Consider the following 17,870-nt stretch of genomic DNA (forward strand, 5'->3'; position numbering starts at 1 on the left):
TAGGTGGAAATTCCGGCCAAGGGATCGGGTGCCTCAGCTCCCTCTGCAGAGCCCAGGCCCGGGGAGGCCGTATCCGGGGCTGCTTCTGGGCTCATGTCGCCAGCCCCTGGCGTGCTTCTGCTTCCCCTAGACAGTGTGTAGGGATGGAGGGTCTGCGCCTGGGGCCGAGGAGAGGTGGGTGGATACAGAGCATGTGGTGGAGTTCTGTCCTCGCCTGCGGTGATGAACAGGCCGCTGGTGGTCCCTGCCGGAGGCCCTGCGAGTGCAGATGAGCCCCGTGTCCTCGCCGACACTGGCCTCCCCACGAGCTCCCCTGTCTGCTTTTCCACACACATGGCGTCCGCGGGGAATTTGAGCCGCGTCCCTGTGGCCCTCGAGTGGCGCGGTGGAGTGAACTTTTACTGTTTGGCGGAGACATTTGGGGCAAAAGGCACCGTGCGCTCACATCGGGATCAAGCACACATTACCCTCAACTAAGGTGAATCAGCAGCTTTGGCAGCAGGAATTAATTTTTATACACCTTGTCCTGAAAATCTCCAGTGCCGCTTAGCGGTTTTCTAAAGCGCGGACCCCCCTGTTCTTGCCACTGTTGTTAGTGGGAAAGTCAGGTGCTGACATTGTCAAGTGCTGACTCTTCTGTTCGTAGTCATTATTTTTCCGCGATAACACCCTATCTTCGTCAACAGAACACACCTAAATTCCAGGGAGCCCCTCCTTATTCAGCACACGCAGCACTTGAAGCACATTTAATCAAGTGGCTTCTTATGAAACGTGCTATCAAACTGGGTTTTGCAGAATCTCCCCGTCTGGAGTGACATAAAAGAAAGGAGGTGATGGTTTTTAACTGCCTCTTCGGAACTTACTAGATTCTCACGCCTCTCCGAGTGCCCCTGTGACCTTGGCTGTAATCGCCAAAGTAACAACCCGTGTCCGACAAGCCCGGGGTGGCAGTGTTTCCCCCAGAGCAAAATTTGGCTTTCCGAGTGGGCGGAGTTTCCGAGTGGGCGGAGTTTCCGAGTGGGCGGAGTTTCGGAGTGGGTGGAGTATTAACCTACACCTAATGTGGGAAGGTCCCAGTTCTGAGAAAGGAATGTAGATTGCAGTATTGAAAACTCATTTATTAAAAAGTTGCGTTCAAGGGGCTTGTGGCCACAAGAATCTTTGCTGCCTCATTAAAATCATTATAGATGTTAGCAATAAAGTGTATTTTCGTTTGTCAGTTTGCTAGCAAAATATTCTTATACCTTCAGAGAAGATATTTAACAAGGAAATAATGGTCAGGATATAAACAACGGCAGCTCACCACTACAATAAATGACGTAGGATTAAATGAATTTTTGCTTTGATGCAAATGGCAGCTGGCTAATGAACGTTTTCAAGGTCTTCACGGAGGGGGGGGTCTGTGCGTTGGGTATGTCTGAGGGGAAAGGACAGTGACGTATTTGGGGAGGAGGGCAGCAGAAAGAAAAAATAGTCATTTAAATTCTCCCGGGAAAAGTAGAGTATTAGGAATATTAATAATGGTGAACAGTTGGGACCTGTCTTCCCACACCCTAGCCTCTCTCTAAATGAGATGTATAGACCGTATAATACAGGGGAAACGTTCTGAATTTTTTTCCCGAAACTGATTTCAAGTCAAGCTCCATTGGAGACGCATGAGGCAGCAGTCGTAGAGGCGGCAATGTGCGCAGAGGCCGCGGGTCAGGGTGGATGGAGTCAGGGCAAGGGGCAGGCCGGGAGGGGGCTGTGGTCTTGAATCACCTTCCCGTGAACCCTCAAAACAGGGATGCACCTTGCAGGTCTGGTGCTCAGTGAAATCAGCCAGATGCAAGAGGACACTGTCTGTCTGCCTCCACTCCTGGGGGGCTGGGGGGGGCGGTCCGGAGCAGACGGATCTATAGAGGCGGAAGGCAGATACTGGGCCCAGGGCCCGGGGGCAGGGCGGGGTGGGGGGTGAGGGTGACATGGGGACGGAGGATCAGGTGGGGAAGGTCCTCGGGCGGAGGGCCGTGCCAGCCGCCCAGCAGCATGAATGCACTCAGTGCCCCAGATCCGTACACTTGACAGTGGTAAGTGGAAGACCTTACGTGGTCTGCATTTTACACAATACATGTACTTGTGTGAGCATCTCACGTTTTTGAATCAGCAGGTAGCATGTGCTCTCTTATCTCATGTCCACTTTTGCATTTAGTTAAAATCCTTGTTGTGGAAAGAGCACCAGGCAGAAGACGGGGGCCTGGCACGCAGATGGGGCTCCCCTTTACAGCTTCGGGCTGGGAGACCTGGGGAGGGGGGCAGGTGCCTGTCCATAAGGCCCAGCCTCTTCCAGGAGGTCCATCCCGCACATCCATGACCTCTCCGTTCCCAGCTCCTGTCCTGCCCCTCCCGAGCCCCCTCCTTCCTGGCACGCACACTGCCACACACCAAGCGCTCGCTGGTCCCCGTGTGGGCGTTTCAGACACTTGGTCTGTGAGCAACCACGCCGGCTGTGCGTCCAGCCCTCACCGACCACCGGAGCACACGGCGCCTCAGCCGGCGATGCCCTCAGACGCGCCTCCTGTCTTGCAGCTTCATGAACAGGCGAGGCATCTCTGCCAGCCCGTACCTGGGGAGCACCTCCAACGGCTACGCCCACCCCAGCGGCACGGCGCTGCATTACGACGACGTCCCCTGCATCAACGGCTCGGTGAGTGCGCCCCTCGGACCAGGGTCCATGCTCGGCTGTGTCGGAGGTGGGGAGGTGCGGAGTCCTGTGATCGGGGACCCCGATTTCAGGCCAGGTACTAGAGGGCTTTTGGCGGTGCTCTGAGGCAGGAGGGAGCCTGCGTCCCCTCTATGATCTCAGTGTGCCTTCAGACAAGTAGGTAACCAGACGCTGGTGTCCTTCAGCGCCCATGTCACCGTGTCCCAGCACGGCCGAAAACACGAGCTGTAGGACGGCACCACAGGTCTGTCAAATCAGAGCCCAGTCTCGCCGCGACATAGCGGCCGCACCGCAGACGCAAGGCGTCTTCCCCCCGGTGGCCGTGGATCCCCGGGACACCTGGCCCCTGGTCCCCAGGAACATAGCAGAGATGCTCATAGACGCCCCATGTACCCGGGCCGCCTGCTCTGCACAACCACGGAGCACACTCGGCTCCCGTACGGGAGCAGCCCTCATCAGTAGGCTTTTACCGGCTCCAGATTCTTTGCTGAACAGCCGTCCCTGAGCACTGCCTGGGCCGGGCCCCGTGCCGTCCTCTGGGCCACTGGAGGGGAGGGGGCCCTCGAGAAACCACCTCAGCATGGGTCCCCCGGTATTGGCGTCTGTGTCAAGATCTATCTAAGAGGTCGGCACAGATTGTGTTGATTGTGTTTTTGCAGCCTTGGAAGGTATTTTAGATTTTTTTTCCTGATGTGTTGCCCACCCATCCTTCTCTCAGTACTTGGATGGACGTCCCCAATCAGTCCCCTCTTTTCCACTGTCATAAAACCCACGCCTGCCCGAGGCGGGCTCCAGGAGAGCGTGGCCTTCTTGAGGGAAGCGCGGGGGCCAGGCAAGGACTCCCGGAGCCCGGAAGGAGAAGCAAACTGGAAAGAAGGTTACTGTGGTCCTGGCCGGAGGTGGCCAGCCGGTTATGGAGGCAGCGATGTCCTGTGTCCCCGGGGTCTTGGATATCTTGCCCTGGGGGTCCCTCCCTCCACCCCCTCGGGCCTGTCCCGCACTTCCTGCAGGGGCCTGTCCACAGGCTCTGTACTGGGTTCCTGTCCACGCAGTCCCTCCTCCCTGCCTGCCCATCCCCTCTCCCTCCTTCCTGATTGGCCGCACGGCCCCCAGCGCCCAGGGTCTGCACTAGGGATTGAAGACGCAACGGAGGAGCCGTAGCCTCTGTCCCCCAGTGGCCTTCTGGTCCAGCGGGGCTGCAAGGGGGGTGGGGAGGAAGAGCAGAGCGGGGCTCGGGCCCGGCAGGTTCACACAAGCATTAGGCTCCGTGCTGGGATGTGGCTGAGGGGTAGGAGCAGAGCCGCGGTGCAGTCCCGTCTCTGCTGCGAGTCCCATCGGACAGCTTCCTGTCTGAGGCTGGGACCCTTGTCACCAGTCTCCAGGGTGTCAGCGGCCCCTGGTGCCCGCAATGGCCCGGCCCTCCTCCCTCGAACCCACGCACTTAGGGACGGCCGCGTGGTGGCCCCACGAGAGTGGGTCTCGGGCGGTCTCTCTGCCTCCCTGGGCACTGGCAGGGCGCAGTCCCCAGCCGTGCCCGCCGCCCTTTGCCCCGTGTCGGCAGCCTTGTCCCCAGTGGTAGCCCAGCCACCAAGCTCACTCGCACGCGGTGGCCGCTTCTCTGAGCCCTGGTCCCAGGCGCCGCCTGTGTTAGAGGGACAACACACACCTGTCTCTGGACCCTCTGCCCGAAGGCCCTTCCACGTCCCTCTCCCTTACCTTCCGCACCGAGGGGTTGGGCACCAGCACACCACCCCTCCCCCAGCCCCTTAGGTTTGGGTCCCGCAGGCTCAGCCCATCCCCCGGAAGGAGCTTTCCCTAGAGCATCCACAGCGTCATCTGACTCAGACATAAAAACCCACCCTTCTGGAAGGACTCTGCCTCTGGGAATCGTTTCCCACGTGTGTGCGGCACTGTTGACAACGTGAGGTCCCGGGTGCAGGATTCGTGGCTCTCGCTTTTTGAGGGCTTCCAGACCCCTCTCTCAACTGCCTCTACCTTCCAGGCCCCAGCACCAGGCCCTCCCTTGTGTGGACGGCTTCCTTCCTCGGTTTTACGAAGGTCATGCTTTCTGGCCCCAAACCTGACTTTTTGTCAGTGTATCGACTTTTTGTAGCGTGATCCGTGACCACTGGTGTCCCCCCCTGATGGCAGCACAGGATGGAAATGAGTCTCAAAAGGGATCTTCTGATGTGCTTTTAATCTAGAAACTTCTGTGGAGTATCTACAGTCTAAGTTCCATGTGACTTGATCCTTTGGCATTTGGGGAGGTGATGGTCCAGTCTAGAGTGTTCAGATAACCCCGGACAGCTGTGTGCCGGCTGTCGCGAAAGGGCCGCCAGCCCGGCCTGGTGCCCAGGGGCCGCAGCGTGTAGAGGGGTCCCCACAGCACAGAAATAGACCCATCAAAGTGGCTGCAAGAGACAGAAGCCCGCCTCCCGTGAGACTTCAGACTGTGGCTATTTTCGTGACAAAAGGCTGTAATTACAGCGTGCTGCCAGAGGGGTGTAAAAATAGCATAAAATGAGCACAACATAGGAATTAATATTTCTCTCTTTTTTTGAAAGTGCAAAGCAATTTGTCTCTGGCTGCGGTTGTGAGTCTGGGTTTACTTTACACTTCAGTGTCCACGGTCCAAAGTGGCCCATAGTTATTTCCATCCTTTATACGAAGCTTTCCTGCTAAAACAACACTGTTATATCCAGTATATTCTGAATTGCCCTCTTTTCTATGATAATCTGATTTCTTTCTTTCAACAGACTATTCTGGTCACCACGCTTTCTTCAGGCACGACAGAGTGTGGTACCCGGGTGCACGCTGGCCGTCACCCAGAGCACCCGAGCCGCTGAAGCGCGGGTGACAGACGGGCAGAGTCAGGAGGTGGTGTTCTCCCCGGGGCGCCTAGGGGCCCGGCTCTGCGACACAGCCCTGTGACCATTCTCTCTGCCACGGTCTCCTCCTGCATCTAGAGATTCCCCAGGGGAGACCTGGGGGTCAGCAATGTCAAAGCCCTTAAGCCACCATCAGGGCCATAGTAATTAATGTAAAATAAAGGGCTTTGCTGGGATCGCAAGGTGCTCCTGGGCCACAGCTCCAGGTTTCCGGGCCCCCGGGCCGGCACTCCTTTCCTTCTGTCGCATGGCTTCTGCCCTCTGGATCGGGACTTCCAAAATTGGGGTCTTTAAAGAAAAAAAAAGTCAAATCAGTTTTTTTTCCCGTCTGCTCTTAAAAACCAGAACAGAACAAAAACTTCCTAAGCCGGTCACCCCGGGAATGACCTTAAGGAACAAAGAAGCCCCTCCTGAGGCTCCCGCAGTAGAAAAGCTGTCCGCCTACGTGCGTGTGCCCGTGCACGCGCGTTCCTGATGACGGCGTGGGGCGCGCGCGTTTGTGGGGGGACTAACAATGTCTCAGTATTAAAATCTCTGCTTTCTGTGGCCGAGGGCACTAACGACGAGGCTGTGTGTTGCAGTGGGACCCTGACGACGGCCCTCCTGCTTCCCGTGCCGGAGGCTTGGGAGAAGAGGTGCTCTATGATAACGCGGTCCTGTACGATAACTTGCCATCTCCGAAAATCTTTGCGCGCTACCCGCCTGCTGACAGAAAGCCTTCTAGGCCGTCTGCCGACAGACTGTCCTGTAACCATTACAAATACCCTCCCTCCTGCGCTCAGTCTGCCACTAACACCTCTTCTCTGGGGAGGGCGCCTTCTGTCGGGCTCAGCTCCCAGGTACAGCATCTCCTTCCGTCCTGTTCTAGAATTGTCTGAACCGTGGGCCTCCTGCCAGGCGTTACCGGGGGCCTCCTGTGGGCCGTTGCAGCAGGAACGTAGCCCCCCGCTCGCAGCAGCCGAGCCCCCTCGAGGGTGAGGCGGGATTCTGTGCTCGACTAGAACAGAATTTGCGAGTGCAATCGACGCTTGGCTGCCCTGGAATGGATTAAACACTCCTAACCTGTTCGTGGCTTGTGCACTGTATCTCTTGGCCTAAATCTGGCTCTGTTTCTATTCTTGGAAAATTCCTCAGTGAATTTTGTGCATTACGTCGACTTAAGGCAGAGATTTCAAAAAAGGACAGGGACGACAGAACTTTCCAGAAGGTTCTTGTACTGCAGGCTTTTAAAAATACGTTCCCATTGCTTGTACATGAGGAACGCCGGACTCCAGGTACTAGTTGCATTTGGCCTTTAAACATTAAACAGACCTTTAGGCTAGAGTATTTTTCTGTAACGAGTCTGAAAGCATGCTGCCTAAAACGAGGTAGTAATGAGGATTTTGGATGATAACTGAATGATAAATAACCCTGATACTGAACTGCTGTCCGCTCTGTACCTCATAGTTACAGCAGACAGCAGCACTGCAGTGCGAATACTAACCTGGTGTGCTCGTGAATTCTCCGCCTAAGGATTTTCTGTGCTTTAGAGCCACAGCCTGAGAATACTCTGCGGACATAAAGCAGATGGGTTCACTTTAAATTCTTTTCGCTCCATTTTGGGGGTCACTGTAGGAAGCAGTGGCTGCCTGGCAAGGCCCCAGCAGCAGCCCTAACCCAAAATCTCAGGGAAGGTTGGTTGGTTTCGTATTTTTACTGACCGCCACTCAGATCTGTGAAGATATATACCCAGTGAACGTGTTATGTGTCCATGGACTTCCTTCCTCTTGTCGGTATAAAAGTTCTGTCGGGCGGAAATTGTGGGACACGTACGCCAGCTGGTACATTTGCTTTGTCCCCAGATTAGCCTGGAATGACTCTATACGTTGTTCCGATGTGCTTGTTTGTATTCATTTTTACTCCCTTAGAAGGTGGGAAACACGTTTGTAAGTGCAATAGTGGCACCTCTGGTTTCCCGTGCTGGTGGGGCCGTTACTGGAGAGCTTCCAGTTGCTGAGCGCCCGCAGAGCCCCACGTGTTGTGCACATGTCTGGCCCGTCACCTGACCTCTTGAGCACCCCTGTGGGGAGGACCCAGTATATTGATATTTTTTTAATGAGCAAATGGCAGCCCAGAACATTGTAGAGACTTGCTCAGCTTGTCCCACATCGTAGAGCCAGAGTTTGGAGCTCGGTGTGTCCGTCTCCCCGACTCCGGGCCCACCAAGGCAGCAAAGGCAGCGGTGTGGGAGGGCGGGGGTCTGGAGTGGACATTGGCCGCCAGGCCGGGTCGGTCGAGGACAATGTAAGGTCCGCGTGTGTCACTTCCGTGTGTCACGGAAGCAGAACCCAGCCTGTGGCGGCTGGCGGGGAAGGAGTACAGGTCCTGTTAGATCTTCACTAAGAACCGACCTGGCTCATGCTGGTCCCTTGTCGCTCCCCTTACTTCCGTCCTCTGGCCCCCTGGAGACTCAGAAGGTAGTTACCTGTCCCGGGAGGAGGTCAGGCAGCAGCAGAGCCCTTCACGCAGAAATGTAATGCTCGGCCCCACTGCTCCCCTAAGGAGCACCTCCGGACAGACCAGCCATTCAGTGTTAGGAGCACGGACTTGTAACCTCCACCGAGTGCTCTCGGATGCCCCGCGGCCTGGGCCAGCTTCTCAGTTAGCGTTTCTGATCGCCCAGTAGAAGCATGTGTGACTTTTACTGCACACGTTCAAGTTCCTTGCTGGCCTTGGACCTCAGCTGCAGACCCACCAAAGCCAGAGCAGGGAGACCCCAGCAGCTCAGGGTTCAGAAGGCAGCTGTTTTCCCGTGTGCGCCAGGGCACAGTAAAGAGTCAGACACTGAGACGACTTACTGGGAAAAAGAGGATTTTTATCGTTTGTTTTTAATCTTCTTCCATCTGTTTCGACAGCTGAAGGGTAAGAAGCCCCCGGCAGCCTCCAGTGGGGTCACGGGGAAGGGAAAGGCCGCGAGCAGTCAGCAAAGAAAAGCCGATTCAACAGCCAGTGTGAAGCGCACGCCTTCAAGTAAGTTTACCCCCCGGCCCTTGCTTCTGGGTTCAGGTGCGCTTTGCAGAGCTGCGGCTGTGAGAGCCATCTTCCAGGGACAGATGCCAGGTGTCAGGGTTTGGGGGCGGGGACTGGGGACTGCGTTTGCCGTCACCCTCCCGCCTGGCCGGATTGAAGACAGGGGACGGTCTCTAACTCAGCTTTTCTGAGAACGGTTTGCAGGGAACAGCAGCGCTGATATGTTAGGTACAGGCAGCCCTGGGCTTCCGGTCAGCAGACCTCGGCTTGTGTCCCCACGCTGTTGGTGACTCAATGACTCCCATCAAACCACACACATGCTCCATAAGCCCAGCCCCCTGTGCTGGTGGCGTGGACGAGTGGCTGCGGTGCATTTGTGGCGTCACTGATGTGCCCCGTGGGTCCCCAGGCACGAGAGCGACAGGAGGGTTCATACGGGACCCACGTTCCCGCTGTGCCTCTCGGTCTGCGAGCTGATGGCTGCGGTCCCAGCTAATGAGCCCGGCCGCTTTATCAGGGTGGGTGATGGCCACTGCCCCGCGGTGCGGACACGGCAATACTCTCCGAGACCGAGGGGCTCCGCCAACGGCTACGACTCTGAGCACCAGCATGCAGACTCCAAGTCTGCGGGGCCGAGCAGAGCAGAAGTAGGACATGGGTGAGGGGCTCTGCCCACCTGAGTGCCCGGTACCCCCCCCCCCCACCTGCTGGGAGGCTCTCCTTAGGCGACGGCGCTGCCCACGCCCGTGCATTTCCGCTTTGGCCCTGGCTGTGTCACGCCCCGACTCACTGGGCCAGCAGGGAGCACTCGCTCATCACGGCCCTCTGCCTGTTGCTGGGGTCGCACACACAAGGTAGGGTCGTTGCCACCCAGCTGCTCCAGTCTCTCGGGGAAGCTCTCGGGCAGATCTGCTGGGAAAGGGGTGCAGCTTAGCCTTTGACAAGGTTCCGGAGCCCCTGAGCGGTGTGGACGCCTCAGTGGGGGAGGATGGGAGTTAGACTCCGGTGACGGCTTGGGAAGTCGTGTCTGTGCTTTCTGGCTGTGGCTTGGTGTCGCTGGCTGGTAGACTGGCCTCCGTGTAGGTGACAGGGTGGCCCGCCGGCTCTGGTTAGCAGCCCCTTCCCCCTCCCAGGTGCTTTCAGAGCCCGACTTGCTGACCTCCTGTTTGCACCATGAGGCAGGTCGCAGTGTGAGAGAGCCGGGGATGGGGCGGCCGGCCTTCCCCTCGGCCACGTGCAAGGGCCAGCCTTGGAACTGACCACCAGCCCTGGGCTGCCTGCGCCCCGGGGGCTCCTGTCCTGTACGTCAGCTTCTCTGTACTTCCCTTCTCCTCACATGTGCGTTTCGAGCAGATAGTTCGGGAGCCGGTCGGACTAGGGCTTCCTCATCACCTTTTTTTTTTATGCTGGTTTCTTTTGACCTGGCAAATCTTACTTTCCTAATGTAATTGGGTATATTGATAGTCACTTAAGATCTTAGTGCTCTTCGTGTGTGGAGGGGCCTGGAAGAGGGGAATAGCTTGTGCCCTAGAGCCTTGTTACCCAGCACCCAGCCCTTCTGAGATCTCTGTCTTGATAGCCTTTCTCCCAGGGCCTGTGCTCGTTTCATTTCCTAGATGATTTATCCCTTTATTTTATGAGACCTTCTGCAGGGAATCTGTATTAACTTTGGTGACATCTAATGGTGACAAAAGAGAAAAATAATTGCATTCGGTGTTTTTGCTGAATTCAGCCAGTTGCATTACAGGCTGCACGGGGACCAAAAGATGTGGAAATGGACAGGTTATTGCCTATAGGTCTGCTGGGAAAGTGCCTCTGAGTAGAAGTAGGTGAACACGCTGGCCAGTGCTAGCAGCGCTTTAGTTTCAAATGGTTGAATTTGTTACCCCCTGCTGCGATCCTTTTAAGATCATGCCCTGTGTGTACGTTCTCTGTCTGTCTGTCCGTCCGTCCGTCCTAGGGAGGGGAGGTTGCCTGGGGACTGGAGATGTGCACCTGACTTCACAAACTCGGGGCTTCACTGCAGGATTCAGCGCATTCGGCCTTTGGGACACGGGCCGGACGGGCCCTGGGGACCCAGTTCTCACTGACAGTGATTGGGGCTGCCAGTGAGGGTCCACCCTGTCCCAGGTACTCGTGGTTCTGTTGGGGTGGGATTTAGGTATATTTATATCAAGTTCCGTTAAGCCTCCAGGAGGCCTGCCTTCTGCTCCGTAGGGGGTGAAGCGGAGACTCGCTGCCCACGTCGTAGTGGCCTCTGTGGCGTCACCCCACGCTCCTGGCCAGAATGGGGTGGCAGACACACGAGCCAATGATGGCAGTGCTGCGGGGGGTGAGGCGGCAGGTGCAGGGGTGCGGCTGGCCCGCAGGAGGGCTCTGAGGCGTCATCAGGTGTGGGTGGCAGCGGGAGGTCTGGAGTTGGTGACGCTTGACCACAATTGTGATCGTTTCTCCAAGTTATTATCATCGTGAGGCCACATAATTAGAGGGCAAGAGCTTGCGGCCGGGACGTTAATGCCGTATTAAGTAGCGGAGTGGCGTTGCCCACGTCTCCCACTAGCTTCCCTCAGGCCGGCTTCCTCTTCATTCCTTGGTTCGTTCGTTCATTCCTTCACTCATTCCTCTTACTTAATGAGCATTTAGCAAGGGTTCACTGTGCTCGTTCTGAGTGCTCCACACGTAGTGAGTGAGCCCTCTGACAGCCCTGGGAGTCACTGGGTCACAGGCGCGGGAGCCGAGGCATAGAGAGGCGAGGAGCCTTGGTCCACCTCGCGCAGCTGACACGGCGTGATGGGGTTCCAGCCAGCCTGTCAGGTCCAGGGCCCGCCGCGAGCAGACTCCCTGCGTTCCCGTCCCTTCCTTCCTTCGCTCGGTGGGTACCATGTGCTCGGTCCAGGTCCCCACCCCAGCACCGGGGACAGAGCTGCCGTCCCGCCCGCCACACTGCTGGACAGCGCAGTCACAGGGCTCAGACGTGCTGGTGTTACGGAAGTATTTGAAAAATACAGAGAAGTGCCCAAATCCAGTGGAGTAGGGGGTCCTGAGCCCCAGCCTTACGGAGGATTGTTACGTGCTGCAGAGGCAAGTGGGTTGAAAAATGTCCTCGTGTTCTGTTTGCATTCCCTTGACTCGACTCAGAGACTCCTGGGAAGCTACCGGAACTATTTGAACTTGTCCGGTTTCTACTCGAGTCCAGCTGGCCCCATTCTTTGTCTTACTGAACTAGCAAAACAGCTACATTAGTGTTTCTTTCACCGAGGTGGCCGATTTTGCATAGGCTCTATGAATTACCCTGTTATCTGCTTGGTTGAACCCGAGTTTCTTGTGTGTGTGTGCGTGTGTGTTTTTAAGATGCTGAGCAGTACAAATATGGCAAGAATCGTGTCGAGGCCGACGCGAAGCTGTTGCAGAGCAAAGAGGAGGAGCTGGTGAAGAGGAAGGAGGCCCTGAGGAATCGGCTGGCCCAGCTCCGGAAGGAGAGGAAGGATCTGAGGGCCGCCATCGAAGTGAACGCGGGTATGAGGGGGTGGCGCCGGCGGGGCCGCCTCCTGGGGCTTAGCGTGGACCTACCCCGGGACAGGAGCCATGACGGCGGGGGGGAGGCCACGGCCGCCCCGCAGCCCGCTCCCCTGCTCTCTGGCCGGGCGGCGCCAGGGGCTGTCCCCACCTTCGGGTGCTGCCGGCAGGGATGGTCTACAAGAGAAGTCCCCGGGACAAAGCGGTTTCGAGTCCTGTGTATGACGAAGCCGCTGGGGTTGTGCGCAGGGGAGCAGTGCGCGGGGACAGGGACGATGCAGGGGCCCAGGTGAGGGGTAGAAGAAGGAGCCCTCAGTGCCCCGAGAAGGGACAGCGTCTGAATTCTTGGAAGGGAACGGGGCCAGAGGCCAGGTTAGCTGAAACACCCCCAAAGGCCATTGTTGGGGAACCGGCTCAGGACCGGAGGGGTGTCTCTGGGCCGGCAGGTGGTTCTGGCTGTCAGGAACGAGGCCTGGGGGGTCGCGGTTGTGCGGCTGGGGCTGTTTGACGTGGGTCGCCACAGATCAAGACTGGTCCTTACCCTGGGGCAAGGCTCACGCTTTAGGTGTCGGCTTTGCTGGCCTCAGAGGGGGGCAGAGGGAAGGGGACGGAGGGAGGGAGGGGAGCAGAGGGAGAAGGCCGTGCAGAGGACCAGGAGGGTCCGGAGGGGAGACCCCTGCTTCCACGTGGCTCCCCTGCAGCGAGGCGCTCACGTACCTGCATGTGAAACAGTTAATCAGCAGGCAGCCTTTCCGGACTTTGTGCCTAGGTGAGTTTTGGGACAGGAAGTGCTTTTGGAGCTTAAAGACTGGGAAGTTGGGTGTCGGCTGAGCAAGTGAGAGATGAGCCGTGGGAGGGGCGGCCCCGGCCACGTGCCTGCGGGGAACTAAGCGCTAAGTCAGGGACCCGGGAAGGAGCCTCCAGGCCAACAACACAGAGGAGGAGCCCTTCCCTCCTTGTGTCAAGCTTGCAGGGCAGCCAGGATGCAGACAGGTTAGAGCAGCGCCCATGCCGCGAGCGCTAGGCCAGGGCCACGCTGGCGAGCCGGGTGCCCCCTTGGGACCCATTTCCTGCACGTCCAGTGGGTGTGTTACCGGCTGCCTTGTGTCAGTGGGACACGTTTCAGATAAACCGAGTCCGGTGAGTGCGCCTTGAAGCGACAGGCGCCTGTTCTGTGGGGGTGCGGGCCTTACTGTGGGTGCTCCGGGCGGAGAGGGCGCTCAGGAATAACAGGGCGGGGCCGTCGGGACGGGACGACCGCCAGACCCTTCAAGCCAGCCGCACCCCTGCAGGCAGCTGCTTTAAGTCCCGTGTGTTGAAGTGGGAATGCCGAGGCCTCAGCCCAGAATGCTGCTGGGGCTCCATTTGTGGGGCTCCAGGGCCACGGGCCCCCGGCTGCAGGGGAGCAGAGAGGCTGGAAAGGGTCACTGTTGTGGAGAACGGCTGAACTGGAGTTTTGTAGAAGGGACCCAACCCAGGTCAGGGCCGCTCAGTGCTGTGTGAGCTTGTGTGAGGGGCGGCAGTGTGTGTCACCTGTGGCCGGAGCGACAGCGTGTCCGTGGGCTTGTCCGTGGCCTTGCAGGCAGGAAGCCGCAGGCGGTTCTGGAAGGCAAGCTGAAGCGGCTGGAGGAGGAGTGCAAGCAGAAGGAGGCCGAGCGCGTCAACCTGGAGCTGGAGCTGACGGAGGTCAAGGAGAGCCTCAAGAAGGCCCTGGCCGGCGGGGTCACCCTGGGGCTGGCCATCGAGCCCAGATCAGGGACGTCGAGCCCACAGGTAGAGTCCACGCCAGCCCGGTGAGCACACAGCCGCGTGCTGGCTCCGGACGGTTCCCGCTGCGCCCCGAGCCCCTGGCCTCGCGTTTTCCCCTCTCGTGCGAGCACGGAGGACGCCCCGCCCCCCCCCCCTTCCCCGTCCCGTCACCACGGGACTCAGCTCTTTATCTCTTTCCAAACGTGTCCTGACCGGATTCCAGTTAGCTAGAAATCTCAGTCCCGTGTAGCAGGTTGTTACAAAGTACGTGCTGGGGCTCCCGCAGGTTTCAGGGGGCAGAACCCCTTCCAATCTGACAGGACGAGGGGAAGCACTTGGCAGACACGAATCAGGGCCTTCAGGGGCCTCCTGTTCACCCTGAGACCCACGGTCATGGACAAGTTACTGGTGTCCTTCCCGTGACTATCCCATCGGGTCCGGTGACCTGCAGACTCAAGTGTCACCACTTCCATTTCATGGTCGAGGAACGTGGGGCCCAGAGAAGTTATGTGACCCCCCCCCGTGCCCCCCCCCCCAGCACACGCGGCTAGCAGGCAGCCCTGAACTCGGTGCCTCCCAGCTCGCCCGCTCCCCTGGACTCCTTTCTGTCCCTCTTTCCAAACTAAAATGCGGAGCCCCGGTGAAGCCCCCCGCCCCTCCCCTCGGCGCTGGGGTGGCCGCGGGGAAGACTGATGTCTTCATAGATGTATGGCACTCCCCCTCTCCCTAGCGGTGACCCCGCACCCTCCAGGGGTCCCCTCTCTCTCTAGTGGGATCCTGTGCCCCTTTCCTGGGGTCCTCCCCCTTTTAGAAGTGACCCCACACCCCTCAGGGGCCCCCCTTCTCTAGTGAGATCTTGCATCTCCCCCAACAGGGGTCCCCATCTTGGCCCCCATTTATCAGCTCTTCGAGGCTCACAGAGCCAAGCCCGTCCTTGGGAAGGCTCAGGATGGGTCTGGTGGAGCCCCCCACCCGGCCCTCGGGGCCCGGCCGCCCCCTCTCTCGGGAAGGGTGGGGGGGGTTCTCCTTAGACCTCGAGTGCCGTCCCCCGTCCCGGCGCTGGCTGCTCTGTGCTCTGCCCGCCCACACCTTGTCTTGGGAATGCGGCTTGCAGGACGGATGTCCCAGGGGGCCCATCCCGGGCTGCCTCGTAGACCCAGCTTGGCCGCTCCAGGGAGAGATGGTGTGATTCTCTCTTTCTTGCCAACCATCCTGTCCCCCACTCCCTCCCAGCCAGTGTGGCCTTTAAAAGCATTTCCAAGTAAACCGGAACACGGGTAGGCTAGCTGCTTGGCCTCCAGGGTCAGTAGCCCCCATAGGGGGTTGTGAGTGACCCAATTCACTGGTGACGGGAGCAGTGTTCTCCCCAGCGGCGTGCCACGTGACCCATCCGGCCTGTGACATGTTACGCCGCCGTGCTCGGGGGCTTGGTCCTGGGCCCCTGTCGGGGCAGGCACCGCTCACTGCCACGCTCTTCCCCAAGGAGCAACCCATGGCTCGTGTGGGCGGCTGGGGGCTGCCAGCAGTTGAAGGCACGTTTGGTCACACGCTAAGCCTTCCAGGCAGGAGACGCCTTCCTTTGGTGTCTGTGAGCTGCACGGGCTGCAAAGGGTTGGGAGCCTCAGGATTATCTGGGCTGGGGTCCCTACAGTGAGCCCCAGCCTGCGTGACGTGCTCTGTGCAGCCCCCAGCCACGGTCACGGTGCCTTCCACCACCTGGTGGCACGCAGAGCTCTTTGAAGGTAAAAAACACTGTGCAAATGGCGAGGGATGCCCCCCCCCCAGCTCAAGCAGTCGTCCCCTCTGAAATGGTGTCCAGAAGGTGCTCTCAGAACTGGGGGCTGACCATGCAGGCCATTGTGGTTATCATTTTTGTCCATTTCCAAATCCTGTGTGCTTCCTTTAAAATGAGTAATTCTCAGGGGTGCCTGGGTGGCTCAGTCGGTTAAGCATCTCACTTCAGCTCAGGTCACGATCTCACAGTCTGTGGGTTCGAGCCCCGCGTCGGGCTCTGTGCTGACAGCTAGAGCCTGGAGCCTGCCTTAGATTCTGTGTCTCCCTCCCTCTCTGCCCCTCCCCTGCTTGTGTGCTCTGTTTCTCTCTCAAAAATAAACAGACATTAACAAATTTTAAAGGAACGGCTCTCTTGCCGGACATCGCTGCTGGAGAGCGAGTGGACTCACACGGGGCCTCCTCTCTGTGTTCAGTCTCCGGTTTTTAGGCACCGGACTCTGGAGAGCTCACCCATGTCCAGCTGCGAAACGAGCGACGCCGAGGGCCCGGTGCCGGTGAACAGCGCGGCCGTGCTGAGGAAGAGCCAGCCGCCCGGGAGCTCCCCTTGCCGCGGGCACGTGCTGCGGAAGGCCAAGGTGAGCTCCATCCTACGGCGAGAGGGCACCTGCCCCAGGGTGTGCCGGCCGCCGTGGGAGGGGCGGGGCGGGGCGGGGGGGGTCTGCAAGGGCCCTGCGGTTCTCCCCACAGCCAGGGCCTCCTTCAGGGTCAGCCTCCTTTTCAAGGGCCAGGAGCCCCAGAACCTCGCTCAGGGCGCCGCCAGCTGCTGTCCCTCACAGCGGCAGCTCCGGGTGGACCTGCTTCCTGGCTGGGGTGGAGGCGGAACCAGGTGACATCTGTGGTTCTCACCGAGGGCCCAGGCCCCCCCCCCCCCCCGCTGCCTTGCCAGTGGTGCTGGGGGCGCAGGGTGAAGGTCTGTGCCCGTCTGTGCCCTCCGGCCTCCCGCCCGGGATCGGCCCAGACAAGCCGGGATGCTAACCTTGAAACTCTCAGAAAATCTTAAATCCATTTATAGTTTATCAAAACGAACGGTTCTTGACGGCGGGAACTGCGCGCAGCATGCAGAGAAGTCGCGCTCAGAGTAATTACCTTAGTTCATCAGATGAGCGTGATCTGCTCTGACGCGTGTGGAGGCGGACGGCCTCCCTCCGCCGCCTCTGGGCCCTGTCGCTGTCATGACGTTGTTCTGTGGCCCGAACTGGCTAAAAATGCCGGTCTTCTCGGGGGGAGGGTGACAGCGAGAGCGTCGGGACCCGTGTCCTTCCTGGCACGCCCGCGACTGAAGCCCGCGTGCACCACTGAGTGTGAGGGGTGCTCCGGCTCGGCGCCTGTCCCCCTCTCAGCCCCCTGGCCTGGGAGCGAGCCGGCCAGTCCAGGCCCCCTAGTTGTTTGCAGATGAGCCGTGAAGTAAGAGTGCGACGTTTGTTTGGTTTCTCTCCCGTGGAAGAGATCAGATTCACCACGGAGCCGCCACAGGCCCCCCCAGCCATATGCCTGGGGGTGCTTGGCAGTCCCCAGCTTGGGGACGGACAGCAGCTCCTGCCACCTCTCCGTGACCTTGGCCGGTTCAGATGCACCGCGGCACGGAGGCTGGCCCAGGCCCACAGCGGGGAGCAGCTGTCCCTGCTCGCGGGTCCCTCACTCAGGGAGGGGGATCACACAGGGGTTTCCCAGGATCCCCGGGAGGCGACGGGAGCCTCACGGCTGGGGTCAGGGCCAGGGGCTCTGGGAACAGGAATCCACACTCAGGGACATCACACGCGTGCTCAGGCGCCCACCCCAGCCCCATTCTGAGGACCAGGGCGGTCAGTTCGCTCTGGGCGCGGAAGGTGTCAGCCCAGACAGCGCCCCTAGAGTGGCTTCCTGGTGCCCACGGGAACGTTCCGTGCACGAGAGGGCGTGCCCTCCGGAGCCCGGGTGGTGAGGGGCACCCATCATGGGCTTCCACCTCCAGGCCCGGTGCCCCCGGCGGCGCCCGACCTCTCCAGCGAGAGCCTGCGGGGCTGTGGCCCCCCTGCCCACCTTCTGATTTTGCGTGTCCGTGCAGCCCTCCCTGTCCCGCCTGGCTTTGGCCACCGTGACCTGCGCCTGGCGACGGCCTCGCCTTTGCTAAACTTGCCAGGGGTTCCTGTGGCAGCCTCTGGGGGTGACACGCCCACCTTCTCTCTAAGCCTGCACGGCCCTGGTCGTGAACGGGGGCGGGGGGCTCCTGG

General features: G+C 59.3%; 1 protein-coding gene across 2 annotated transcripts in view; it reads left to right on the forward strand.

Annotated features, from left to right (window-relative positions):
• The window catches only part of AFAP1 (actin filament associated protein 1), a 134,962-nt gene that overhangs the window by 112,781 nt on the left and 4,311 nt on the right, over positions 1–17,870 (forward strand). Inside the window, exons 12-17 of one of the 2 annotated variants that reach the window (XM_039232087.1) lie at positions 2,569–2,686; positions 6,174–6,431; positions 8,487–8,601; positions 11,953–12,117; positions 13,700–13,890; positions 16,074–16,235. In XM_039232087.1, coding sequence (XP_039088018.1) covers positions 2,569–2,686; positions 6,174–6,431; positions 8,487–8,601; positions 11,953–12,117; positions 13,700–13,890; positions 16,074–16,235 — 1,009 coding nt within the window. The remainder of the gene's footprint in view (positions 1–2,568; positions 2,687–6,173; positions 6,432–8,486; positions 8,602–11,952; positions 12,118–13,699; positions 13,891–16,073; positions 16,236–17,870) is intronic. The other variant, XM_039232086.1, reaches the window with a different exon arrangement.

Source organism: Hyaena hyaena, unplaced genomic scaffold (assembly GCF_003009895.1).
Source record: "Hyaena hyaena isolate Hyena2069 unplaced genomic scaffold, ASM300989v1 scaffold_63, whole genome shotgun sequence".
Taxonomy (NCBI): Eukaryota; Metazoa; Chordata; class Mammalia; order Carnivora; family Hyaenidae; genus Hyaena; species Hyaena hyaena.